This window comes from Pan paniscus, chromosome 23 (genome assembly GCF_029289425.2).
Source record: "Pan paniscus chromosome 23, NHGRI_mPanPan1-v2.0_pri, whole genome shotgun sequence".
Classification (NCBI taxonomy): Eukaryota; Metazoa; Chordata; class Mammalia; order Primates; family Hominidae; genus Pan; species Pan paniscus.
Genome location: NC_085927.1, coordinates 55327093 through 55353566, shown reverse-complemented (window position 1 = coordinate 55353566; position 26474 = coordinate 55327093). Strand labels below are relative to the sequence as shown.

Here is a 26474-nt window from a genome sequence, read left to right as displayed (position 1 = left end):
CTGGGGCTCCAGCCTGAAGGCCTGCCCTGCAGATTTTGGACTTGCCAGCCCCCACGATCACATGAGCCAAGTCCTTAAAATCTCTCTCTCTCCACTCTCGCTCTATATACACATCCCGGAGAACCTTAATACACTGCCCATTAGGGAAGGAAGGGGGAAAGTTACCCGTTTCTTGGAGGCCCCCGACATCCAAATCTCTGGTCTCCTGGCTCTTGACACAGCATGCCCGGAAGACCTGTCCACACTGGTAGCCGACCATGAGGCTGTACTCACAGCTCTGGCCCTGGGCCTGGGCCGCCCTCCCCAGCAGACAGCAATGGCAGCACCTCTGCAAACACAGGTGGAGATCCCAGATGGAGGAGCGGGCAGACAGCCCAGCAGGGTCCACGAGAGGCCTCACGGGAGGCGTCTCTGAGCCCCCTGTCCACACAACCTGTAGAGTGATGACTCAAGTCTGGCTTAGATACCACTACTAAATGTCAGCAACAAATAGCAAAGCAAGGCCATCCCCCTACTCCAAATCATCTAGGTCCCAGTTTTGAAAGGAAGCTTAAAGGGCCTGGCATCCACCTCCCCTCCCCACCCCAACATGCAATTGCACCCCTCAACATCCCTGCCCCGCCCAGCGACCACCCGGCTCTGCTCGCACACATCCAGGAAGAGGGAGCTTCTTATAGCACCATGCACCAGCTCCAAAGTTCTGTTCCTTTTGCATGGTCTGAGATTTCTCTACCATGCCCGGAAAAATGACACACATGCATGCTGCCTCTCCATTTTTGAGTTAGAGGGGTTCAGGCAGCAGGAATTGCACCGTGCATTTGAAAGCACAGGAACTTCAAGACGAGTCATCAAGCAAGGTCAAAGGACAGGGTGGCTGTCTGCCACCTGGGCCCAGGTCCCAATAGTTACTTCCAAGTCCCTGTGGCCTCACACCTGAGTCCCAGAAGCAACATTTGCCCTGACACACGAAAAGCCCTGCTTCAGTCTTTATTAAGTGGTTATCCTAAGAGGAGCACAGAACTTTCTAAACAGTCCCCAGCAGGAGCCAGGAGGTGTGGCTTTGCCTCAGTTATGTGGCACTGATGGGTCTTCCAGGCTGCTTATTCTACGCCCTCCGCTGCCAGAAAGTGTAGGGAGCATCAGTCACCTCATCCATCTTTTGGGGTGTGAGTAATCCTTCCCGGAAACACAAGTCGCTCATCTGCCAGAGCGATCTGTTCCCACTCCTGCTAGAATGTTCTGTGCTTTTTCCACACCTCTCAAGTCTGGGGACATGGGCACAGCTGTGTGCCGGACCGACGGCATCTGCAAGGCCCAGCCCTGCATTGGGTGTTGGGTGGGAGGGCGCGGGGGCAGTCATGAAACGCCCAAAGTCCTGGTTCCCAGGCACCCCCACCATCACCCCACCCAGCTCTCTCCTGGGCCAGAGCCCTGCCCTGTGAAAGCCCACACAGGCCAAGGTGGGCAGGGGACTCGGGACCCCCAACTCCTCCACACAGAGTCCCTCCACAGCCCAATCTATGTGGAGAATCCCCACAAAGGAGCTCCCACACCCTCTCCTGGAATCCAGACTTCATTCAGATTCTTGCTTCTTAAAATTATTCCATCACCTTCCTAACTAGGAACGGGAAGCTTCTTCCAGGGAATGCATTTTCGTCATCTGGCACCTCCAACAGAAGCCCAGCTTCCAAACCCGAGCTCCTCCAGGCCCAAGTTCCTCCTGGCCGGGCTTGTTTTCCTTGCTGGCTGGGTGGTAAGGGAGGGATGGCCTGGACACCTTGGGTTTACTGCCTGTAGGCAATGCTGTCAGGCACCTTTCCACCTCTTGCAAAAACACAACCCTTCCACGGCCATAGCGGTCCTGAGTGACCTGCTAGCACGTAGGGTCCTAGGAGCACTCAGGGAAGAGGACTATGCCATTTATTCACAGCTTACCTTCAGGGCAGGATCCCGTCTGGGTCCCTGACAGGACTGCAGAGAGGCCATTTTGGAGGGTGGGCCTCTCTGAACCTCAGTTTCCTCTTTTAGGGTCGTTATAGAGGTCAGATCTTATCAGAGGTCTTAGTGAGGGCCCATTTTTACCTCTGGACCCTGACGAGTCTGTGGGTAGAGAAGCCTGAGAGCCTCCTGGGTAGGGTGAGGGTGCCGACCCTGAATTGAGAAGAAGATTCTGGAAGCCCAGGAGGAGCCCTGCTTTGACTTCTGCATCTGCCCAATGCCTGGAGACAGGCGGTTCTCAGGGCAAGGCCAGCTCACTTCACCCCCCGGCCTCGTGGGAGACTCGGCCCCAGGTGTCCTCCGGGGTTTACGGCTACAGTGGAGGGGGAGAAACAGTGGGGTTTTCCACCTCCCTCCTGGCCCAGGAACCCCCAGCTGCTCACAAAGAAAGGTGGCCTGAGGCAGGGAGCGCTGACAGACAGTGCCGCTTGGCTGGGAGGGCCTGGGTCTGCCGACTAGTGGGGACGGGCAGCGACCCCACATGGTCTTTGGCTCTTACCTTCACAAATGTGGCCTCCAGGCTGGTGTTGTCACCGTGGGGCGTGGCACAGCGGTCCTGCTCGTTGGCCAGGCTGATGCCCGTGGCACAGTGCAGCTCCTCCAGCTGGCTGTGGCAGCACTGCTCCTGCACCATCCTGTGGGTGAGGGGTGGGCTGGGCCAAGGCTCTGCACAGGGGGCCCAGGGCACGAGATCCTCGGGGGTGGGGGTGCTCTCACCTTTGAGCCTCCCCTTCTCTGCTCCCACAGACACAGAGAGAGAAATACACAGTGCCCCAGTGGCATACAGAAGGAGCTCAATTAGCATTTAGTTAGAAAGGCTTGGCCGGGCACAGTGGTTCACACCAGTAATGCCAGCACATTGAGAGGATGAGGTGGGAAGACCAGTTGAGCCGAGGAATTCGAGACCAGTCTGGGCAACATGGTAAGACCCTCTTTCTTTCTTTTTCTCTCTTTCTTTCTCTCTTTCTCTTTCTCTCTCTCTCTCTTTCTCCCTTTCTCTCTCTCTTTCCTTCTCTTCCTCTTTCTTTCTCTTTCTCTCTGTTTCTCTTTCTTTCTCTCTCTCTCTCTCTTTCCCTTTCTCTCTTTCTCTCTTTCTTTCTTTAAGATGGAGTCAGGCTGGAGTGTAGTAGTGTGATCTCAGCTCACTGCAGCCTCTGCCTCTCGGGTTCAAGTGATTCTCCTGCCTCAGCCTCCCCAGTAGCTGGGACTACAGGCATGCGCCACCACACCTGGCTAATTTTTGTATTTTTGTAGAGATGGGGTTTCACTGTGTTGGCCAGGCTGGTCTGGAACTCCTGAGCTCAGGTGATCCCCCCGCCTCAGCCTCCCGAAGTGCTGGGATTACAGGCGTGAGCTACCGTGCCCGGCCTCTTTTTTTAAAAAAAGAAAGAAAGAATGTAGTATGGTGTCTGGAGTCAGAGTCAGGAGGCCCAATTTTGTCACCAGAGTGGCCGCGTCACTCCTCTGAGCACTAGGCTTCACCCACACAATGTTCCTGCTGATTTGAAAACCAAAAAGCGGCGGGGGGGCTGACTCTGGGCCCAACCTTCCACCCCTTTATCAGGTTGAGCTCTTCTCAGTGCTCGTTCCATCTTCCAGGCTCAGAGCAAACAGCTTCTGAGAGTCCTGTTGGGTAGCCTGCCCAAGGCCCCAGAGGGAGGGATGCCTAGCTGCAAAGCCCACACCTCCCAGCCCTGCCGGGGCTCTGGGGAGAGGTCCTCGACCTGCCAAAATCAGCTCCTCCAACACAACCATGAGGCTGTGACAGCTAGGGGCTGGCGTGGGCGGGCTCCAAAGGCAATGAGCAGGAGAGGAGTGTGTCACGGGTGGCCCCTGACCAGACCCAAAATAACCCCAGCTCCAGCCAAAGCCAGCAAGGGCAGGAAGAGCCACCCAACCCGTGCCTCCAGGAGAGAGGGTGGGGGCCTCCCCAGCTTCCCTGCACTGCCAGCCAGGCCACCTCTGCACAAAAATGGCAGCTGCCAGGGCACCTTCCCCCAACCTTCCCTGGGGGACTGGAGGTCTGAACCCGGCTGCCCGTGTGTCTCAAAACTGCCTTCAGGCTCCAGGATGGAATTACCGAGCTGAGCTAGCACACATTTCACTCATGCTTTCGGTGGATCTGCAAATAACGGCATTTCACTAAACTGCCAGAGCGAGCCACCAGACATGCGTGCATCCATTCAAAAACTATTGGCTAGCCAGAAAATCACAAGTGTTGGTGAGGATGTGGAGATGCTGGAACCCGTGTGCATTGCTGGTGGGAATGGAAAAGGGTGCAGCTGCTGTGGAGCACAGTTCCTCACAAAATTAAAAATAGAATAATCATAGGACCCAGCAATTCCACTTCTGGGTAAATATCCAAAGAACTGAAGCATGGTTTCAAACAGATACTTGCACGCCCATGTTCACAGCAGTTTGTTGTTGTTTTTTGTTTTGTTTTGTTTTGTTTTTGAGATGGAGTCTTGCTCTGTCACCCAGGCTGGAGTGCAATGTTGCGATCTGGGCTCACTGCAACTCCGCTTCCTGGGTTCAAGTGATTCTCCTGCCTCAGCCTCACGAGTAGCTGGGATTACAGGCACCTGCCACCATGCCCAGCTAATTTTTTATATTTTTAGGAGGGATGAGATCTTGCCATGTTGGCCAGGATGGTCTCAAACGCCTGACCTCAAGTGATCTGCCCGCCTCAGCCTCCCGAAGTGGTGGGATTATAGGCATGAGCCACTGCGCCCGGCCTCACAGCAATATTATTTACAACATCCAAAAGGTGGAAGCAATCAAGTGTCCCAGGCACCTCAGGGTGTCCAGCTGCCTCAGGCTCACCCCCAACACCCCAGCCTCTATCTCACGGCCCCCTCAGCCACCTGGTTACCCTTGTATCTGGTGCTTCCTCCCTGGGACTGGCCGTTGCTGGCGCCACTCCAGCCACCCTGGCCGCCTTGCCGTACACACCCTGTCCTCTGGGCTCTTGCGCTGGCTGTTCCCTCGGCCTGGGATGCTCTTCCCACTTTCCATACTGCCCACGCCCCATTCAGGTCCTGGCACAGTGAGGCCAACCCCACGGCTCTAAAATTATAAACCCACAATGAGCAGAAGCCCCTATGCCTCCCTGTTTCCCCCACGGCACATCCTGCCTTCCTACAAACCACCAGACGGACTTATTACTTTCTTTGCGTTCTGCATCCCCTGTAGAATGCCACCTCCACAAGGCCAGGGGACTTGCATATTTCGTTCACCGATTGATCCCCACTCACCAGAACGGAGCCTGGCACCTAGCAGGTCCTCAGTGAGATTTGCAAAATAAAGAAGGGGTTAGAGAAATGCTGGGCTGGAAAATGTCAGCTTGGGACTTGCTTTAGGTTTCACTGGATGTGTCCAAATTCCTCCAAAAGACGCTGAAGGACATGTGGGTTTAACCTAATCCAAGGTTTTAGGTGGATTTAGATCTGGATCCCAAGGAATGTCGGGCCTTGGTGGAGACCTAGAGTCAAGATGATTCGTGATGGGAAAACATCAAAGCTGCCATCTTCTGACCACCCCAAACATGTCCTTGTTGAAGCTGCAGGCTGCTTAACCCCTGCTTGGCTACAGCCCGTGGTTGCGGAGAGGTCGGCCTCTCCTTGCAGTCCTCTCTGAGCCTCTCACCCACTCAGGGAGCTGACACCCCCTCCTTTGGGCCCTATGGACCCTCAGGGCCTCACACCCTCGACTGCTGCCAGGAGGGCTGGCCTGGGCTTGCCTGCCTGCTCATGGCTTTCATCCTGCCTCTTCCTGAGCATCAAGAACCAATAAAGATTTGTTGAATGGACAAAAACTGATTTTACTTCAGCTGGTGAGCCTCACAGAAAGCCACTTCAAAAGAAGAGAATTTGCCTGGGTGCAGTGGCTCATGCCTGTAATCTCAGCATGTTGGGAGGCTGAGGCGTCCAATCACTTGAAGCCAGGAGTTCGAGACCAGCCTGGCCAACATGGTGAAACTCCCGTCTCTACTAAAAATACCAAAATTAGCCACGCATGGTGACAGGCACCTGTACTCCTAGCTACTCAGGAGGCTGAGGCAGGAGAATCGCTTGAACCCAGGAAGCGGAGGTTGCAGCAAGCTGAGATTGCGCCATTGCACTCCAGGCTGGGCGACAGGGCCAGACTCCATCTCAAAAAGAAAGAAAAAAAAAACAGCTGGCTAACACAACAGACAAACCAGGTGGTCAGTGATCCCTGTTTTTTGCATCTTTTAAATATCACTATTTAGAGGATCCTTGTAAATAAGATTTGATTTCTGATCTGCCCTATCCCTTCCCTGCCTTCATTAAAAATGAAAATCTGTACAAAACTCATTAGAAAATCCCTTCATTAGCATCACTGCACTGCTGGCCACACCCCGCATCCACAGCCCTTGCCTCAACCAGACAGGAGCTCTAACCTCCCCAGGTTGGGGAGGCTGGGGCGGGGTCCTGCTCACCCGAGGACCCCCACAGCCGCATCAGTGACTGCCTCCTGAACCCTTCTGTGGGCTCCGTCTCACTGTGACCTGGAGCCCAGGCTTGGCCTCTGATTGGCACAGGCTGCGTGGGGTTTGGACCCCAATGAGAACAGGGTAAAGGGGAAGCACACAGGAAGGGCTGGAGGGCAGCGGACAGCACCTGGGGCCACAGGGTAGTGACGCAGGCAGAGCCGGGCAGCTCAGTAGCTCACTTGAGAGGCAGCTTAGGACAGGTATGTGGCCCCTGGCCTGTGTGTCCACTGGGATGAGTCAATGGGCCTCCTGGGGCCTAAGTGACACAATGGGCCAGTCACTTGCATCTGGTGACCCTGGAGTGGTGTCCTGGGCATTGAGCCACATGTTTCAGGGACGCTGTCATATGGAAACTCACGATACCCAGGAGTCTGGACTTGCACCCGCACTTAAAGAGAGAAGGAATGCCCTCTCAGCCATTCTGATGGTATTTCTTACATTCCAGGAAATCTAATGTATGTCTGAAATTTCTAAGAAGGCAATGTGTTTGTCCTCTGGGACTCAATGGAGATTAAAGATAACCCCAAAATTGGCCGGGCGCAGTGGCTCATGCCCATAATCCCAGCACTTTAGGAGGCCAAGGCAGGAGGATCACCTGAGGTCAGGAGTTCGAGACCAGCCTGGCCAACACGGTGAAACTCTGCCTCCACTAAAAATACAAAAATTAGCCTGGTGTGGTAGTGTGTGCCTGTAATCTCAGGTACTCGAGAGGCTGAGGCAGGAGAATCGCCTGAATCTAGGAGGCGGAGGTTGCAGTGAGCCAAGATCAACATACTGCACCCCAGCCTGGGCAACAGAGCAAGACTGTTTCAAAAAATAAAGAAAAAAGATAACTCCAAAATTTATCAAAGACATTAGTGAGTAGAAGTCAGTAATACATTTGATAGTGACTAAAATCCCCATTCATAAGCAAGGCCCAGAGTGCTGCTGAATCTGCGGCCTCAGTTCCTCTGCCTGCACATTGAGGGGTTACACGGGCTGATGCCTCACTTTCTTTTATTTCAGTAAGTATTAATAGTAGTGGCTTCCTATCATGGGCTAAATTGTGTCTTCCCAAAATCTATCTGGTGAAGTCCTAACCCCCAGTATCTCAGAATGTGACTCTATTTGGAGACAGTGACTTTAAATGGGTGACACAGTTCAATGAGGTTGTTAGGGCAGGCTGTAATCCAAAGGACTGGTGTCCTTCGAGGAAGCGGTGAGCAGGACACAGACACATACAGAGGGAGGGCCGTGTGAGGACACAGGAAGAAGAGGGCATCTACAGGCCCAGGAGAGGAGCCTCAGAAGGAGCCCACCCTGCTGACACCTCGGTCTCAGACTTCTGGCCTCCGGAACTATGAGGAACCGGTGGTTGAGCCACCCTGCCCCTTATACTCTGCTCTGGCAGTCCTAGAAAACCAATACGTTGCCACAGCCTGGCTTTGTGGTGCTGATTTCATAGGTGATCTCTGATTTTTTTCTTCTGATGGTGGGGGCATGGAGTCTCACTCTGTCACCTAGGCTGGAGTACAATGAACGGTCTCAGCTCACTGCAACCTCCGCTTCCCGGGTTCAAGCGATTCTCCTGTCAAACTCCGGAGTAATCCCTCAGCTGGGATTACAGACGCCCGCCACCACAACCAGCTAATTTTTATATTTTTAGTAGAGACGGGGTTTCACCACGTTGGTCAGGCTGGTCTGGAACTCCTGACATCAGGTGATCCACCCGCCTTGGTCTCCCAAAGTGCTGGGATTACAGGGGTGAGCCACCGCGCCCGGGTGATCTCTGATCATTATAACAACCCCAAAAAGGAGGTATCATGGTGCCTTTGAGCTGGCTCAGGTCACCCAGCCAGAAACCCAACCAGGTTGGTCCACCTCCCCAGCCCTTGTCCTTCCCGGGGCCAGGCTGGCTGCTGTCCGTGCAGACGGTACACAGAAAGTAGGTGCTCCACACGGGCATTCTGGGGTTTTCACTATTATTTTTATGATGATGATCAGCATGACCTAATCTCATCATTTATTCCTTTTTTTTTTTTTTTGAGTTAGAGTTTCGCTGTTGTTGCCCAGACTGAAATGCAGTGGCGCGATCTCAGCTCACTGCAGCCTCCGCCTCCCAGGTTCAAGCGATTCTCTGGCCTCAGCCTCCCAAGTAGCTGGGATTACAGGCGCGTGCCACCACCCCCAGCTAATTTTTTTTGTATTTTTAGTAGAGACAGGATTTCACCATGTTGGCCAGGCTGGTCTCGAACTCCTGATCTCAGGTGATCCACCCACCTCGGCCTCCCAAAGTGCTGGGATTACAGGCGTAAGCCACCGCGCCCGGCTTCTCATTATTTATTCTAAGCTTACACGGTCTCAGAATTTTCAGAGAGCTGGAGTCAATGTAGGGAGAGAAGAATAAAAACGGTCGATCTAGATGTTGGCTGCTGCAGAAGCTGAAAAACCGGCTGGTGAAACGCTTCACTCTGCGCCGGCTCATTGGCATTTTTGGGGTCTGTAGGTGGTCCGTGTTTCCACTCGCAAAGCTCTTTAGTCACATCATCTCCTTTGCTCCCCCACAACTGTCCCCCCTTTTTTAAAAGAGAAAACTGACTTGCCCACAGCTGCCCAGCTGTGGCAGAGCAGCTGCAAGCCCAGATCTTCTTGCTCCCAGCCCAGTGAAAGAGACACATACCCTGACAATCACAGAGTGGCACAGGAAGGGTGAGCCAAGGCCCGGTGCCAGGCCGGTGCCAGGAGGGAGGCAGGAGTCACCCACTGCAGCACCCGCAGCCTGGATGGATCCGGGCCTGGGTGTCCAGCCTCTCCCGAGAGGTCTGGCATACACTGTCCCTTCCTCCCCCACTTTTCTCTAAAGGAACATTGTTCCAGTGAAACAGTGGCCACTGGCAAACGTACCTGCATTCTTTGGATTCCGTAGCATATGGCAGCGAGCAGTCCTTCTGATGAGTGGCCATCCGGTGTCCGTCCGCACAGCAGGCCTCCAGGAGGGCATCAGCGTCCACTGTGCAGGGAAGAGAACAAGCTGAGAGGTGGCTCACCACTCAGCGGGTGGAGGGCCCTCCCAGATGCACCACCAGGACACGCACATCCTTCTGTCTTGACGACAGCATCAGGCTGGGGGCACATCCCTTAGTCACTCTGCAAACCAGTACTGAAAACCCCACCAGACCCCAGCTGCGAGTCCACACCCCACTCCTTCCTAGAAGAAAGACCTGAATCCTCCCCCATCTGAATCCAACTTGGACAGGGCTGCGGCTCAGCCCCTGAGATCCAAGCACACATGGATCCCTGCTCCAGCCACATGCTGGAGATGCTGATGCGGTCCCTGTCCAGACAGGGTCCCTGCCTTCACAGTCCAGTAGGCAAGAAAGGCAGCCCCTGATGACAGAGGCACGGCCACGCTGCCGGCCAGCCCAGCCCAGCACGTCAGGGAACAGCCGACATGACTCTTTCCAGAGGAGAGACTGCAAACAGGGAGGGGGTTCAAAATGCAACGAGCTGAGTCAAGTAAGAAGGAAGAAAAAAAGAAAATTTTTTTTGAGACAGAGTCTCTGTCGCCCAGGCTGGAGTGCAATGGCGCGATCTGAGCTCACTGCAACCTCCAAATTCCCAGGTTCAAGTGATTCTCCTTCCTCAGCCTTCTGAGTAGCTGGGATTACAGGTGCCCACCACCATGCCTGGCTAATTTTTTGTGTTTTTAGTAGAGATGGGGTTTCACCATGTTGGCCAGGCTGGTCTGGAACTCCTGACCTTGCGTGATTGGCCAGCCATGGCCTCCCAAAGTGCTGGGATTACAGGCATAAGCCACCGCACCCAGCCTAAAAACCACCATTTCTAGACCAGCTTCTGTGACCCACATCCGTGTTTTCTCCTTTAATCTTGGGAGCAAAGGGGCAGGAGGGGGGACATAAGCCTCAAGCTACAGATTGAGGAAACCGAGGCTGGCGATGGTTTCTGCCCTTGACTTACCACAAGATCCCCTCTTCCACAGAAACGGGGACCTGTGAGAAGTCTGGTGAGGACAGGACTGGCAAAGCAGAGAGCACAGGTTCAGGAGTAACCGCAGCCTGGCCATCTTATCTCCCACTCGCAAAAAGGGCAGATGAAAGGATCACACTCCAAGCAGCTGGCCCACACCCTCAGAGCCAGGCCACAGCCCAAATGAGCTGGGCACACAGGCCCTTGTGCCCCATGCCCCAGCCCAGGCTACAGCCCCAGTGGGCACCCTCCCAGCCCCTCAGCTCACGGAAGGGAGAAGACCCCATTGTGCCCTGAGGGAGGAGCGGCCGGGTGCCAGGTGCCCACATACTTGGCCCTCATTCTAAAGGACTCACATGCCAGAAAGCATTAGCACGACAGCCCCAGCTGCTGGGCAGAAGGTCATCTCTCGGCAGGATGTTACAAAACTGGGCTTTAAGAAGCACCACTTTTCCTTCCTAATGGCTTTCCAGCCCCTAGAGGGTAAATCCCACTGGGCTTGGCAGCGTTTCCGCACACACAACTGTGGGTGCCCTGCCTGAATACATTCTTCTTCCAGGCTGGGCCCTCGGGGTGGCCCAGAGGGCGGCTGCTGTCTGCTGGGTGAGGCAGCACCTTGCTAAACCACCCTATCGGTCATCAGCCACTGTAAGCACTTCTAGACTATGCGTCCTTCAGATGCTCCATCCCGTTCTCAGCAGGGGAGGAGGGGAAACTTGCAGAAACATTCCAGAATGGATAAGGTCAGTGCACAAATGAGCTAGGGCTCAGCCAGGCCATTCCACAAGGCCAGGAGGAGGGGGGTCTCACCTAGAACCATGTCCCCCAGTGACAACTTCTGGGCTTTCCCTTTTCCCCAGGGCTTCCAGGAAACTCAGAGCTGCTTTCTGCAGTGCAAGGTAGACCCACCCTTCTGACTCTCACCCGGCTCCCCGAGGCTGGCAGGAGGAGTCCTGCAGTGGCGTGGGTAAGGGTGAAGGTTCGTGCCACAGCAAAGCCCAACAGTTTCCAGCAGCCTGACCACTTAGCCCCTCTCCCACCTCAGGTGTCCCCTCTCCAGCGATGCTGTTCGGTGAACGTGAGATTCACCAGGAGGCAGAGCTAATGTCAAGTTGTCCGGAGTTGCCTCCCAGCACCAGAGGAAAAGTCATCAGGAGTGACAACCATGTTATCATGGGGATAACCTTGAATGTTCCCATTCACTCATTCATTCATTCTTGCTCTAATTCATTAAGAAAAGCAAAAGCACTCACTAAGCCAAGGACCTTATCTGTTACAGACGAGACAGGCCGTGGTGCACTCCTGGATGAACACGATGTGATCCAGCCATGTGGCCTGACAGCGAGGCTGCTCTCCCCTGTGCAGCCAAGCCCAGTTCCCATCTGTCCCCATACCCCCTTCACCCTTTCTGCAGCCAACCCCGGTTCCCATGTCTGTCCCCACACTCCCTTCACCCCTTCTCTGGCCAGGCCCACTCAGCCCCCACCTGCAGTTTCACCCTCGTGTCTTCCGCAGCCCGTCTCCTATCCTAGCCCACCTCCCATGCCCTGTCACCCTCTCCTGGCCGCCTGCCTGCCCACCCTGCATAGCTCGGGTGCTCCTCTGCTCCCATATCACCCCGTGCCTGGCGCATGTCTCCCCATCCTCCAGAGCCCTGCCTGCCTGCCTTACCCTCATAGCCACAAATGTCTTGAGGGCAGGCTCTGTCTCCTGTCCTTGTATACCCCCGGCATCCATGCCAGCATGTGGCAGCTACAGAGTTGAGTAGAAACAGTGTAAGCTTTGGAGCCAAACAGCTTTTGGTTCCAATCCCAGCTCCAGCACTTTCTTGCTCTCTAACCCTGGGCAGGCAGCGTCGCCTCTCTGAATCACAGCTTCCCCAGTGGGAAAACGGGGCTTGCACTGTCTTCCCAGGGTTGCTGAGAAGAGGGATGCACTTTATAAAGTTCCAAGCACACAGAAAGTTCTCTGTAAACAGTTGCTGGAGGATTAAACCATCGAAGGGGATTGACTTATTGAGGCTCATAAGAAATGGGGGAGACACAGCGGGGTGCTGGTGTGCGGAATCCCCCGCAGGTGAGCTGTGGCCCCAGAGCCTCCTTCGGACTCTGAGAAAGGAAAACACAGGGAAGGGCAGGCTCCCGTAGCCCTGGGAATTTTGCACCCAGAGCTGCAGAAACGGTTTGGAAATGCTTCCTGCTGGGGAGTCTGGGTACTGTGAACCTCACTCTTAGCAGGACAATCAAATGTGAAGTCCTTTGGTCTTCCGGAAACTCAGAAGGCAGCTCCCATGTTCTGAGCAGCCCCAGAGCTGAACTCTGCAAAGCAGGGCTGTCTGGGGGCTGTGCCCGAGGGGAGCTGAGCTCACCCCGTCATTAGCCAAGGGAGAGCTGCTGCACAGCCCCATCAGGGAGTCCACAAAGAGCCGAGCAGGGACCATGGCCAGGCTGGATGGCGACGAGGCAGAGGCATGGGGAGGGGACCCCAAGAGGTGGACGATCATCCTCACTGTAACACTCACCAATCAATTGCCGGGCCCTGACCCACAAAGGCCTACAGACAAGGCCCCTCTCATTCACCGGCTCTCACTCCTCAACCCCTTCCACTCATTCTGCTATCATCCTGCCTGGGCTCCAAATGGAATTAAGAATAGAGGAAGCCGAAAAGCGTCAAGTCACCAGTGACATGAACATACATGTTAAGGTGTCCCTGCTCCCACCCAGGCTATGCTACACCCACAGCAAACCAGTGTGTGACCAGCTCCTCACAGGGCTCAGTGGACATTGGAGGCCCCCACGCCCTCCTGCCCAATGCTCTCACCCACGGCTCCTGGGCCCTGAGTTCTGGCATCAGGCTCAGTCCTGGCAGCCTCCAACACTGTTCTTTCTTGCTCCTCCTGAATTAAAACCTCCTTCGGGGCCAGGGATGGTGTCTTCCTCCTCTCACTGTCCATGTCGCACCTGCCCATGCCCAGCACAAACGTCACGGCTCAGTAAGCACCAGTTAAACAGAGCCAGAGCAAGGGGCCTGATCTGCAAGACCACTCTTGACATGCAAAGGCTGCTGGGGCAAGATCCTCTGCCCCCATAAACAAGCCTCCTCCTCCTCCATCGTCCCAGGGGGTGGAGGCAGTGACCCCCAGGAAAATCCCGAGGGGCTGGAGCCCACCCACACAAAATACGGGGCTGGTTAGAATTTCAGCAAAAGCCAGGGATGAGCTAGGGGTGGGGGAGTGGCTGAGGCTACAGAACTGCCAGTTTCTTAGCCTTGGAGATGTGCCTCGATTTTCCTAGTGGACTCAGCACTGGTTACCTCCCACCCATTAGAGGAAAACTGAGCTTCAGGGAGAAGAGGGGCCTGGCATCATGGCTCCAGATGCCAACAAAAGTACTATCTGCAGCAGGTTAAAGATGTGTGTAGCCCACACAAGAAAAGGTGTGTCATTAACTTGGGTTCCAAAACAAGGGCACCGACCTCTTTACAAGCTTACCTTGGGACAGGGCAGGAACAGGTTCCCTGAAGCACAAAACCACCTCCGCTCCCACCCCTCAGACATATCCTTTCCAAGACACATTCCGATTAGAAACGGAAAAAAGTTGTCTCTGTCCCCTTTTAAATAAACAAGCTTGGCCAGGTGTGGTGGCTCACGCCTGTAATCCCAGCAGGTCGAGGTGGGCGGATCATGAGGTCAGGAGTTCGAGACCAGCCTGACCAACATGGTGAAACCCTGTCTCTACTAAAAATATGAAAATTAGCCAGGCGTGTGGTGCACGCCTGTAATCCCAGCTACTCAGGAGGCTGAGACAGAAGAATCGCTTGAACCTGGGAGGCAGAGGTTGCAGTGAGCCAAGATCACGCCACTGCACTCCAGCCTGGGCGACAGAGCAAGACTCCGTCTCAAAATAAAATAAACAAGCTTTACTCTGGTTATGAAAAGAAAGGCCAGTAAGGCACGTATGGTGACCCAGGACAAGAGTACCTATGAGGTCCCTAGAGGAGTTAAATTTGTAGGGAATTTGTCAGAGACAGGAAGGAAAAGGATGGGTGCCACAGGCTGGTGGGGAGAGGACGGGGAGTTAGTATTTAACAGTTTGGGAATATGAAAAGTTCTGGAGATGGAGGGTGGTGATGATTGTACAATAATGTGACTGTATTTAATACCATTGGACCGTACACTTAGAAATGGTTAAAATGGGCCGGGCGCAGTGGCTCACGCCTGTAATCCCAGCTACAATTAGCCGGGTTTGGTGGGGTGAGCTTGCAATCCCAGCTACTCAGGAGGCTGAGAGGCAGGAGAATCACTAGAACCTGGGAGGTAAAGGTTGTAGTGAGCAGGGATTATGCCACTGCATTCCAGCCTGGGCGACAGAGTGAGACTACATCTCAAAAAAAAAAAAAAAAAAAAGGAAATGGTTAAAATGGCAAATCCCATGTGATGCATATTTTACCACAATAAAAAGTACATCTTTTAAGCAAAATAATTGAGCGTTTGTTGGTCATCTTATAACATCCTACAGTAGGAAAGCAATCGATGCTTTGCCCGTTGACTTACTTGCCTTCTTCAATCAATGTTGTTTTCATGCATAATCTGAACAGTGTCAAGCGAATTAATTTAGTAGATTGTATTTCAGAATGTTCTGTACAGCAGCTTGACAGTGTATGCAATGGTTTACATGGCAAGCTATGAAACTTCAAATGAGACTTAAAATGTTCAGTAAAAAATAGATTGCAACTTTGCAACCAAAATAAAGATGACTTAACAACAACAAAAGAACAACAACAACAAAAAGGCCAGGCATGGTGGCTCAAGCCTATGATCCCAGCACTTTGGAAGGCAGAGGTGGGAGGATTGCTTGAGCCCAGGAGTTCAAGCTTGCAGTGGGCCACGACTGCACCACTACACTCCAGCCTGGGGGACAGGGGGAGACCCTGTCTCAAAACAAAAAAACTAAAAACAAAAGAACACCCTGAGGATCACAGCTCTCCCGTGTGTCCTGTGAGGGTGGGGCGATGGGGGTGGGGAAGGGCCTGGGGTCCAGCCCCACCCTGGCTGTGCCTCCCGCATCCCTGCAGGGACTTCCAGCTGCTCATTTGCCTGGGGATCGGGTCACCTGTGGATATCCAAACACCGGGTGTCCTGAGCTTCGCTGCCCCATCACACAGGCTGGGGACCATCTGAGGCCCACAGAGGCACCTCCCACCTCACTGTCCTATCCACCTGCTCATCAAGTCCTACCCCATGTGTTGCCTTCTCAGTGCCTGCCCAGGACTCTCGGCCAGGCTGGGGTGGGGGCAAAAAGGGGACTGGGGCTAACAGATCCCCCACGCCAACTCCACGCCTCATGGGTACCAAGAGTTCTGCGGGGGTCGACAGCATCCAACCAACTGCCTGATCAGTCAGGCCCCCCACCTTCAGAAGGGTGTCAAATCAAGGCCATTTGTACACAAACCCTAGGGCAGCTGAGCAGCCCTGGAACACCATGAGTCAGGAGGGTAATGTGGGCCAACCGAAGCCACGCCTGCTTCTTCCATCCCAGACCACCAACAGCTGTGAGCAGCTCTGAGATCCAAAGATTACCTCTGACCAGTCCCACACTGGACACCCACCCAAGCAGAACAGGCACTCGCTGGTAACTCGACACTGGGCTGTGGGGGATCAAGAGAGAAGCAGGGCCTCAGGGGGCCTGGAATCTTCTCTCCCAGACCATTTCCTGTTGTTTCGGAGGAGTTTCAATCAACCAGTCTCAATCTGACCCCTGCACCTGACCATGTGAGTCAGATCCAAAGCATAATATTAGATATAAACCAAGAGCAAACTCTCGCAAAATCTCGTTCACCTTCAACTCGAATGTTCCCAGGGAAGGCAACGCTGCGGGTTAAAACTGCTCAGCCTTGAATCCAAGCTCCCTCCCTTACTAAGACTCAGGGAGGCTCACTTCCTTCATCTGTAAAAATGGGGGAAGAGGCCGGGAGCAGTGGCTCATGTGTGTAATCCCAGCCTTTGGGAGGCTGAAGTGGGCAGACATCACTTCAGGCCAGGAGTTCGAGACCAGCCTGGCCAACATGGTAAAACCCAGTCTCCACTAAAAATACGAAAATTAGCTGGGCATGGTAGCGGGCACCTGAAATCCCAGCTACTCAGGAGGCTGAGGTGAGAGAATCACTTGAACCCGGGAGGCAGAGGTTGCAGTGAGCCAAGATCGCGCCACTGTACTCCATCCTGGGTGACAGAGTGAGACTGTCTAAAAAAAAAAAAAAAAAAAAAAGCCAGGCATGGTGGCTCACGCCTGTAATCCCAGCACTTTGAGAGGCCGAGGCAGGTGGATCACCTGAGGTTGGGAGTTTGAGACCAGCCTGACCAACATGGAGAAACCCCGTCTCTACTAAAAATACAAAATTAACCAGGCATGGTGACGTATGCCTGTAATCCCAGATACTCGGGAGGCTGAGGCAGGAGAATCACTTGAACCCAGGAGGCAGAGGTTGCAGTGAGCTGAGATCATGCCATTGCACTCTAGCCTGGGCAACAAGAGCGAAACTCTGTCTCAAAAAAAAAAAAAAAATGGGGGAAGATTGATGAGATAATCCAGGAAAAGTGCTTACATTAGCACACTGACCACAGGAAAAAACAGAAGCTTCAAAATTAAACAAAAGGAAAAGTTATCACACCAGGATTGGGAGAACATTCTTTTTCAAAGGAACCACACACTCCTCCAGGCTGACACGGTGCCCGATGGCCAACACGCCACCACGTCCACCACCTCTCTTCAGGAGAGAGACATGCCTGTCGGAGTAACTGGTGCAGATGGATGGAGTTGGCTCAGTTCACAGGCCTCAGATACCGTTTGTTGCCTGGGACAGCTGCTAAAACTAAATTTTTTCCAGGTGAGTTAAACCTCCATAAAGATTATGGTGTAGATCAGCGGCATGCCCCATGTTCCAAGGCATGCAGAGAAACACAGGTCACATGGCCTGCGGGGACCATGCCCTGGACACCCGGGAAGGATATGGCCACGTGCTCTTTCTAAGACTACAGATGCTCAGAGAGATTCTGTACCACTCCTTGGGTGGAAGCTTCCAGAATGTCAGCCTGCTAGCTGTAAACATCGCAGAAGCTTTGGGCAATGCCTGATCCCATTCCCAGCAGCCTGTGAGCCACGAGGATCTTAATTCCCAGGTTGCTGATCAAGCAGACTGTCACAGAGGGGAGACTGGGGGCTGGGAACCGGGAGGCCTGTAGTCTGCTTCTGATCTCATGGTTGAGAGTTTTCCCACCTGGAGCAAGTCCGGGCCTCCGTTTTTTCATTTATAAACTGAATGGAGGATTTGGCCTGCAGTTAAGAGCAGGCTTCCCAAATCCCACCCTGTGTAAGGGCATTGCTCTGGCAAAATTTCCACTGGGTTGCAACAAAATAGGGTGAAAGCAAAGCAGGATCCAGGGACCTCTACGAAGCCGGCCCGATTCCATCTACAATACTGTCTACAATACAAGACCGTGTCCTTCCAAAATCCGGGGCATTAAAATGTCCCCTACCTCTGTGAAGTGGTGACGATATGAGATGGTGGTTGATTGGGTGTCTGTTTTTTATTTTAATATCCTCATCGGGCAAATGAGGATATTTTAAGTTGGCAAAGCTCTGTGAATAGCTAGGGATGAAGTAAAGGCCTGTGATCAGAAGCCAGCCTCAATTTCCTTGATTTCCTCTGCTCAAGCTCAAAAACTCAGAGGCAGCTGAGGGCGTCAGGAGTTTTGAAAAGTGAATGGGAGCTTGAGGCTTCATCCTGTGTGCCTCCTGGACTCACCACACAAAAGGATCATGCCCCCGCCCCACCTGCCCCATAGCATTGTCTAAAGCTACAGCAAAGAGTTGGAGTGGCCTCCGTGGTGTCCAGAACCAAGGAACCGAAAAGCCTGAAATGCAACAAGATGTCAACCACAGAGACCCTGATGGAAAGTTCCAACCAAACAGGACTGGGCGACTCCACCCAACCCCCACCCGCACCCTGCCCCTCCCGAGTAGCTGGGATTACAGGCGCCCACCACCACGCCCGGCTAATTTTTTGTATTTTTAGTAGAGACGGAGTTTTACTATGTTGTCTGGGAAGCCACCAGGGGTCCAGCCAGATTGGCCTATGTCCCTGCATCCCTTACAGTTCCAGGATGAGGACAGACTCGTGTCCCCTCTTCAAGACCACCTGGCCTCTGCAGGTGGAAGCAGGGCGAACTGGAGCCTGCTCTTAGGGCTCCTGGCCCCATCCCCAACACAAGACCTGACTGTGTCCACTGCTGAGCCTGTTCCCAGCATCTGTCATGGAGATGACAGGGGTCTTGGATGGTGAACCAGCCGGGAGGAGGCAGCAAGAGAGAAGGAGCAGAAGGTACCTCTCTGGGAAGGCGAGAAGCATTCTCCCCACAGTTCCCTCCAGGCAGCTCTGGCCCCGGCAGCAACTTCCTACATCAGCCCAGTGCACAGAGGGGCATCCTCATCCTTCTGCAACATCCCACCCTGCTCCAAGGGCCTCCTGGGCTTCCAGGACGCATCTCCCCTGGTGTTCCTCTCACCCCTCTGGCCACCTGTCATGCATCCTCTGCACCTGGCATTTGGAACCTGGAGCTTCAAAGGCTGGAGGGTCCCAGGACGCTTGCTCTCCTCAGGCCAGCTTCTTCATGCCACACCAGCTCAAAGGTCCCTTCCTCCAGGAAGTCCTCCCTAACTACCGCCAATGCACACACATATGCATATACACACGCATGCACATGGGACAAATATGTTTTCTTTCTTGCATGGTCTCTTCGTACTCTGAGCTTCCCAGCACTTAGCACAAATAATTAACTCTGTACTTAGTGCCATGAGTCTGAGCCAGACACTGTCTCATTCTGCCTCCTGCCCCCATGCCTGCCCTAAGCAGTCATTCAATAAATGTCCGTGAATGAGTGAACGCACAAATGATCTCACATGATCCTAGGTATTCTATAAAGTGGGGGCAAAGAGAGAATCACCAAGTTGCCCGAGGCCATGCAGCCTCTGCAGAGGCAAGCTTCAGATCCAGCTCTGACTGTAAAGCTCATACACACCCCACCATCACACTCCAAAGGAAACAGGCATCCCCCCCTGAACTAGACTTAAAGATTGAAGTCTTCTAAAGGTGCGTGAGGCTGGCTGGGCGCGGTGGCTCACGCCTGTAATTCCAGCACTTTGGGAGGCCAAGGTGAGCAGATCACGAGGTCAGGAGTTAGAGACCACTCTGGCCAACATAGTGAAACCCCGTCTCTACTAAGAATACAAAAAATTAGCCAGGCGTGGTGGCGGGCACCTGTAATCCCAGCTACTTGGGAGGCTGAGGCAGGAGGATTGCTTGAACCTGGGAGGCAGAGGTTGCAGTGAGCCAAGATCACGCCCGTGACAGTGCGAGACTCCGTCTCAAAAAAAAAAAAAAAAAAAAGATACGCGAGGCTGTCCAGTGTGCTGGTGAGGGGTATGACGTCAGGGCCAAGCTGCCCAAGCTCAAGTCCTGCTGCTGTCACTTAGCAGCTATGCACCCACAGTCTTGCTACCTGAACTCTCTGGGCCTCCATGTCCCCTCATTGATGAGGGGGACAATGACAGCACCTCCTTTGCAGGGCTAGGGTGAGGGTATAGCTAGGTAACACAGGTGAACTGGGGCAGGGGTGGGGCAGGAAGGTGCTCGAGTCCCCGTGCTGTGGGGAGACCATGCTGGGTGCACAGGTGTTGGATTTCCATCCTCAACCTACCGCACGCATCAGTGACTCTCAGAAATGGCACTGTGCAGGTCCACAGAGGAGCTCTAGGGCCAAAGCAAGAAGCCGGGCTTCATACCTAGGTAGCAAAACTCACAGGAGCTTTTCACTCCAGTGGGTAACAGGATCCAAAATGAAAACAGGGCCAGGCGCAGTGGCTCACGCCTGTAATCCCAACACTTTGGGAGGCCGAGACGGGTGGATCACTTGAGGTCAGGAGTTCAAGACCAGTCTGGCCAACATGGTGAAACTACATCTCTACTAAAAATACAAAAATTAGCCGGGTGTGGTGGCGCATGCCTGTAGTCCCAGCTACTCAGGAGACTGAGGCAGAAGAATGGTTTGAATGCAGGAGGTGGAGGTTACAGTGAGCCGAGATCACACTACTGCCCTCCAGCCTGGCCGGCAGAGTGAGACCCCGTCTCAAAAATAATAATAAAAAATAAAAATAGGTTCAAAACAACACTGGATCACCTATTTCGTAGGGCTGCTGAGAAGATGACATTCGTTACTAAATGTAAAGCATTTCACCTATAATAATTACCCAGAGGACACTCACATCTTATAGTGAAGGAAACAGAGGCAGAGAGTTTGTGGGTGTCATCGAGATCTCTCCAGACACTTTCAGAATCGGGACCAACACACAGCTTCCTAACCCCCTTCTCATGTTGGCTCCGCACAGTGTAGTAACCCGCAAATAACCTGTAGGAAGCTATGGCGACTGGTGCCTCGCTCCCTCCCACCCCAGCCTCTAGTTAGGACCACTGTGGGGTTAAAGCAGGTGGGGCCCAGCCCCAGCCCCGCTCCTCGCTGGGTGACTTGTGGCAGATGACTTAGCCAGCCCTGAGCTCCCCTCCAGCCTGAGGGGGTCTCCTATCCCAGGGAAGCTGACACAGTGGTTCCCCCCTCCCACCCTGTTTAGTTATAGGGCCACATGTGAGATCATCACAAGGAAACTGGAACCATATGGGGCCTACGAAAGGATTCATTCATCAAATTGTTATGATTTGCTATTCTGCAAAAGGAAAATCTTGTTGTATAAAATATGCTGGCAAAATAACTACATGCCCTCTTAGAACTGTTCTAATAAACTTCACCTGGAAGGCGGCCCTGACCAGGTGCCCAGTGCTCAGAGCCTGGGCTTAAAGTCTCACCAGGTCAGGGAAGCTGCTGGAGAAGTCTCTAGACAGCACAGTCTCCCCCAGTGGTGAGGAGGGGGTGGAACTGGAAGGAACTGGAAGTGGGTAGAAGGAGGGGGTTTCCCTGGAAGTCTCGTGTTTTCTCTTCCTTCCAGGTATTTGGCCCCGCCATTTCCCCTGCCAGGAACACCCTTTCCCCCATCCTCCCAGCCCTACCCACAGACTTAGCCACTGCCTTTTCCTCCTTAGGTTCCCAGTTTGCACGCCGCTTCCTCTGGGAAGTCTTCCCTGACTCTGCCAGTAGGGCTCAGTTCATTTTTCTGGATCTCCTAGTTGCATGAGGGGGAAAAACTGGGTCTCTCTCCTTTCCTGCCACATCCACAAGTTATAGAGCAGTGTCTGGCACTGAGCTGTCCCTTAGTGAATGAATGACTGAAGGGCTAAGAACACCACCTATCCTGACACGGGTTTGGCACTGACGACTACCAGTCCTATAGCCCCATGGGGCCTTCTGCTCAGCGCCTGGCTGGGAAATTCAGTAGTAGTAGAATGTTCAGAGGCATCTTGGGGAAAACAATTCTGGGGTATTGGCAGAATTGCGCTCTTCCCGCGCTCCCCTCACATCAAGCCCCATCTCCTCCAAGGAGCCGCCAGGGAGCCCCCAAGGGCTGCGAAGGCTCCTGGTGCCAACACTTCCTAGAGAAGGGGACAACAGGAATAATAGCTAACATTAATAACAGAGCTGCCAGCCGGCGCGGTGGCTCACACCTGTAATTCCAGCACTTTGGGAGGCCGAGGTAGGTGGATCACCTGAGGTCAGGAGTTCGAGACTAGCCTGGCCAAGATGGTGAAACCCCATCTCTACTAAAAATACAAAAATTAGCTGGGCGTGATGGGCGCCTGCAATCCCAGCTGCTGGGGAGGCTGAAGCAGGAGAATCGCTTCAACTCGGGAGGCGGAGGTTGCAGTGAGTCGAGATCATGCCATTGCACTCCAGCCTGGGCGACAAGAGCGAAACTCCGTCTCAAAAATAAAATAAAATAATAATAACAAGATAGCTGCCATGGTAGACACTATCCTATGTTCTCTCTCTTAATCCTCAAGACAACCTAAGTAGGCTTTTGTTCCCTTCATTTTATAAATGAGAAAACCACCAAACCATCTCATGGCTTTTTCTGATGCAAACTGATTTCTAGTCTCACGAGGCCCGTGGAGCCCTCCAGGACCTGAAGATGAGTCAGCCGCGTGCCCCTACTCCTGCCCTACACACCTAACAGAGGTGGCAAATGCAGCCCTGAGTAGGGGGGCCCTCAGCAGGGCCAGGAGCGGGGCGTGAGCCAGAGCTGTGGGTGCTGCAGGAGAGGCCCCAGCCCTGACCCCCATGGCACAGAGTCTCATCTTCATGCATTCAGTGCCCTGGCCCCCACCTCCTGACCGGGAAACTTCCAGGAGCGGCGGCACAGAGTCTCATCTTCATGCATTCAGTGCCCCGGCCCCCACCTCCTGACCGGGAAACTTCCAGGAGCGGCGGCACAGACCACATGTTCAAGCCAAATCCTCCCTGGCCTTTGTTCTCCCTCCCAACTTTCTTTTAATCAGTCGGAAACGCTGCCCGGCTGCAGCCAGAGGCCAAGAAAGCCTTGGAGAAAACACAATCGTCTGTTCCTAACACCTCCTCCTCTCCACTCCCTCCCACCCAGCTCTCAGTAAAGCCCAACGGGACGGACAGACACAGGACAGACAGGCGGCTCCTCTCGGCCGTTTGGCAAGAAAGATCAGCGCCCTTCTCCATTTAAGTGGCCGTCGCCAAAGGAGTTTCTGCAGATCAGCTAACAGGCTCACCATCTGCGCCCCCACAGCTTTCTGAGAGCAGGGGCGGTGCCACTTGTGGCCTTACATACAGGGCTTCGGGGGCCTCACAGCTGCAGATAGGGGCCAGGCAGTCTTCAAAAGCCCCTTCCCAAACTGTACCAAATTAAACCTGTTGAAACTCAAAGAGACTTCTCCCCAAAAGAAACAAAAGGCCCACAGGACATCCAGCTGCTTTTATCGAAGTGTGCAATTAGGAGGCTTTTTTAAACCCTTCCAATTACAAACTTCTCTGTGGCTCAGCAGTGAGCCACACTGGGCCCGCAAGTCCTGGGGTGTTCATTCAGTCACACACACATAGGGAGAAATTGTTCGCAAACCGTAGACAGAAAAGAACGGTGAGAGGGAACGCAGAGACTCCCGGGCCAGGGAGAGTTTTACCACGCCTTCTCTCAGGCCCTCAGCTTCCTCATCGACACAATCGGGGCCTCTGAGGCTCCTTCCTTTTCTAACAGGAGTCTCGGATGTCCCACCCACCCATCACCCAGGGCCCCTCGGGGTTTTCCCTCCAGCTGGCAGCCACCCGGCCTGCTGCTTGCTGGAATGCCCTCTTCCCGCGCTCCCCTTACATCAAGCTCCATCTCTTCTAAAGAGCCTCCAGGGAGCCCCCAGGGGCTGCGAAGGCTCCTGGTGCCAACACTGAGCTCTGCGCCTCCCCACACCGTCTCCAACCCCAGGAGGTGCCCAGGCCGTGCCCAGCACCGCCTGAACAATCAGAGCTCCACAGGGCTCTGCTGCAGCGAGCCAGTCAAGAAAGCTCTGTAGAGCTCAGCTCCCAGCCTCCCCTCCCCCTCCAGCCCCCTTCAGCCCCCTTCCTGGAATCCCCCAGTGAGCATTAGTTGGAACAAGTGACCTTTTGACTAACAAAGGCGGTCACCAGAGGTTAAAAGGAACTCAACTAAACCAGGGATTAAGACTCGGATTCTGAGGGTGGTCTAGGGCACTCCCCTGGACCTGGGCCACTGGAGAAACAAAGACGCCAGGACTGCCGGGCCTGGCTAGTGGCTCTGAGAAGCCACGGGTCAGCAGAGAGGTCACAGGTCATACCTCTGCCGCCCAGCAGCTGCTCTGATCAGAGGACCTCGTGGTAGTCCCCCCAGGGACCAGGCCTTGAGGGTTAGAGGGGAGAAAAGCGCAGGCTGGGTGGGCACTGTCCCGGAGCTGTCAGTCCCAGAGTTGGGGCCTAAGGTCTGGGCCATCCATCAGATCTGCTCTTGGAAAACTCCATCCCCCTTGCCATTGGTGGAAGTGACCAGTCCCCAGTCCCCGCTGAGCACCGAGCCCGGCAGAACCACTGCCTTGGGGCCTCTGTCCCGGGAGGGAGGCAGGGAGGAGGTGGCCAGGTCCGCATCCCCTCCATCCTCCCAGCTACGCCCCAAAAACCTCCAGGCTGCTCCCTGGCTTTCTCATTTCTTCCTCTCCAGCCCCTATCCCAGGACCGCTAGTGTCTCCTGGGGAAAAGACTGCTTCCCACCCTCCAGGCTCAAGTTTCACATCCGCAAGCTGGGTACAACAGCTCCTACCTGGGGGTGGAGGCGGGAAGCGGTGAGGAAAGATAGCCGAGGGCGCTTCCAGCGTCAAGTGCAAGGCGCCCTGGGCTCGGTAACCCCCAGCCAGCGTCCCCCAGCCCAGCCAGCGCCCCTGAACCCCCAGGGCCCGGGATGCGGCCCCCGGAGCCGGCTGGATTTGCTAGGACTGGGGTAGGACGGTGTGTTTGAGGGGTGGGGGAATCCAGTTTTGAAACAAGTCCCCAGGCCGGGGAGGAGATGAGGACCGGAGCTGGCCGTGGGGGAGGGGGGCGTCGCCGGGGCCTCGGCGGTGACAGTCCGGGGGCGCCGCGCAGGGCAACGCACGGACTCCGAGTCCCCGTGGTTCCGAAACTCGCAGGGAGCGCGAGGCCGAGGGGGTCGGGACCCTAAGCTGGGGCGGCGGACCCGGGACGCCCCTACCTCCGGCCGCCAGCAGCGCAAGGCCGCCGAGCAGCAGCAGCGGAAGCGGGACCCGGCGCGACGGCGCGGCGCGCTCCATGGGCGGCGGGCGACGGGCGGTGGGCGGCGGCGGACAAAGGCGCGGGCGCGGTCCTGGGGCAGCGGCGCGGGCTCCACGCTCCGGCCGAGCCTCGGCAGCCAACGCTGGGCCAGGGCCGCGCCGTTCAATTATCCCGCCCGGGAGGAGGGCGCGGCGGAGGCGGGGCCGCGGGTCTCCTGGTCCTCCCTCCCCGGCGCCCCCTGCCGGGACCCTCCCTCCCCGGACCCCGGCTGCGAGGGGCGCGCGCCCACGGCTGGGGGCGAGGGCCTGGATCCCAGACTTCCCCGGAGGGGGCACAGAGGGGGCGCCTTCGGGCCAGATGCCCCCAGTCCTATCCCCCAACACTCCGTGAAACCCGATCCCCTCCTCCCCCCACCCCCTCTCGAGGGGAGGGCTCAGGATCAAAGGTTATCCCCGCCCGACTCCGCGCGGAGGAGCGGGGACCCGGGCCTGCAGTCGGAGGCCTGGCTGCTGGGGGGGACTGGGGCAGGCCTTACCGCCAACCCCGCACCCTCGGCCGGGAGGCTGCAGGTCGGTGGCTAACCCCAGGCGTGTCCCGGGATGGGACCCGACTCTGCCCTCAGAGACAGGGACAGTCGGGCCAGGCCAACAACCAACCAAAATCCCAACGTGTGCTGGGCTCACCCGGGACACCAGGGCCGGAGGGAGAGACCCGGGAAGTCACCGAGGCTGCAGGGGAGGCAGCTTTGGCGCTGGGCCTGCGGGAGCCTCTTGTATAGGAATTCATGGCTACCGGGGTTACTGAGGATGAATTAGTCTTTGGAACCACAAGTAGATTTATTTTCCAAAGAAGAAAAATAAAATGGTGCAGGTGAAGATGCGGAGGAACTGGATGAGACGCATAGGAACGCCACTGAGCAGCTCAAAGCGGTGTCCCTGTGAGTTCACCATGGACCCCTTGAGCCACCAACGCCCCGCCCAGCCTTACACTCAGCAGAAACGCATACAACATGTGCTCCAAAAGACAGAAAGACATGTAGGAGAACGCCCATAGCCGCACATTCATAATTCCTCCAATCGGGAAGTCCAGCGTCATCAAGGCAGATGAATATGGTGGAGTATTCGGGCTTAGGAGCACGACAAACGGAACAGGAATGAATGATCCGCAACTCACATAACGGGTAAATCTCACAGACATAAGTCAGAGTAATAGAGTCAGCCACAAAGGAACACTCGCTGC

The 26474-nt window shown here is 54.8% G+C and overlaps 1 protein-coding gene across 2 annotated transcripts in view; it reads right to left on the bottom strand.

Moving 5' to 3' along the window:
- FBLN1 (fibulin 1) overlaps positions 1–25625 on the bottom strand; it is a 98845-nt gene extending 73220 nt beyond the window's left edge. The window contains exons 1-4 of one of the 2 annotated variants that reach the window (XM_034948368.3): positions 25195–25625; positions 9395–9500; positions 2498–2633; positions 166–328 (exon numbers count right to left, since the gene is read on the bottom strand). In XM_034948368.3, the coding sequence (XP_034804259.1) occupies positions 166–328; positions 2498–2633; positions 9395–9500; positions 25195–25273 (484 nt within the window). In that variant the 5' untranslated portion in view covers positions 25274–25625. The remainder of the gene's footprint in view (positions 1–165; positions 329–2497; positions 2634–9394; positions 9501–25194) is intronic. The other variant, XM_034948367.4, reaches the window with a different exon arrangement.
- Between the last annotated feature and the right edge of the window lie 849 nt (positions 25626–26474).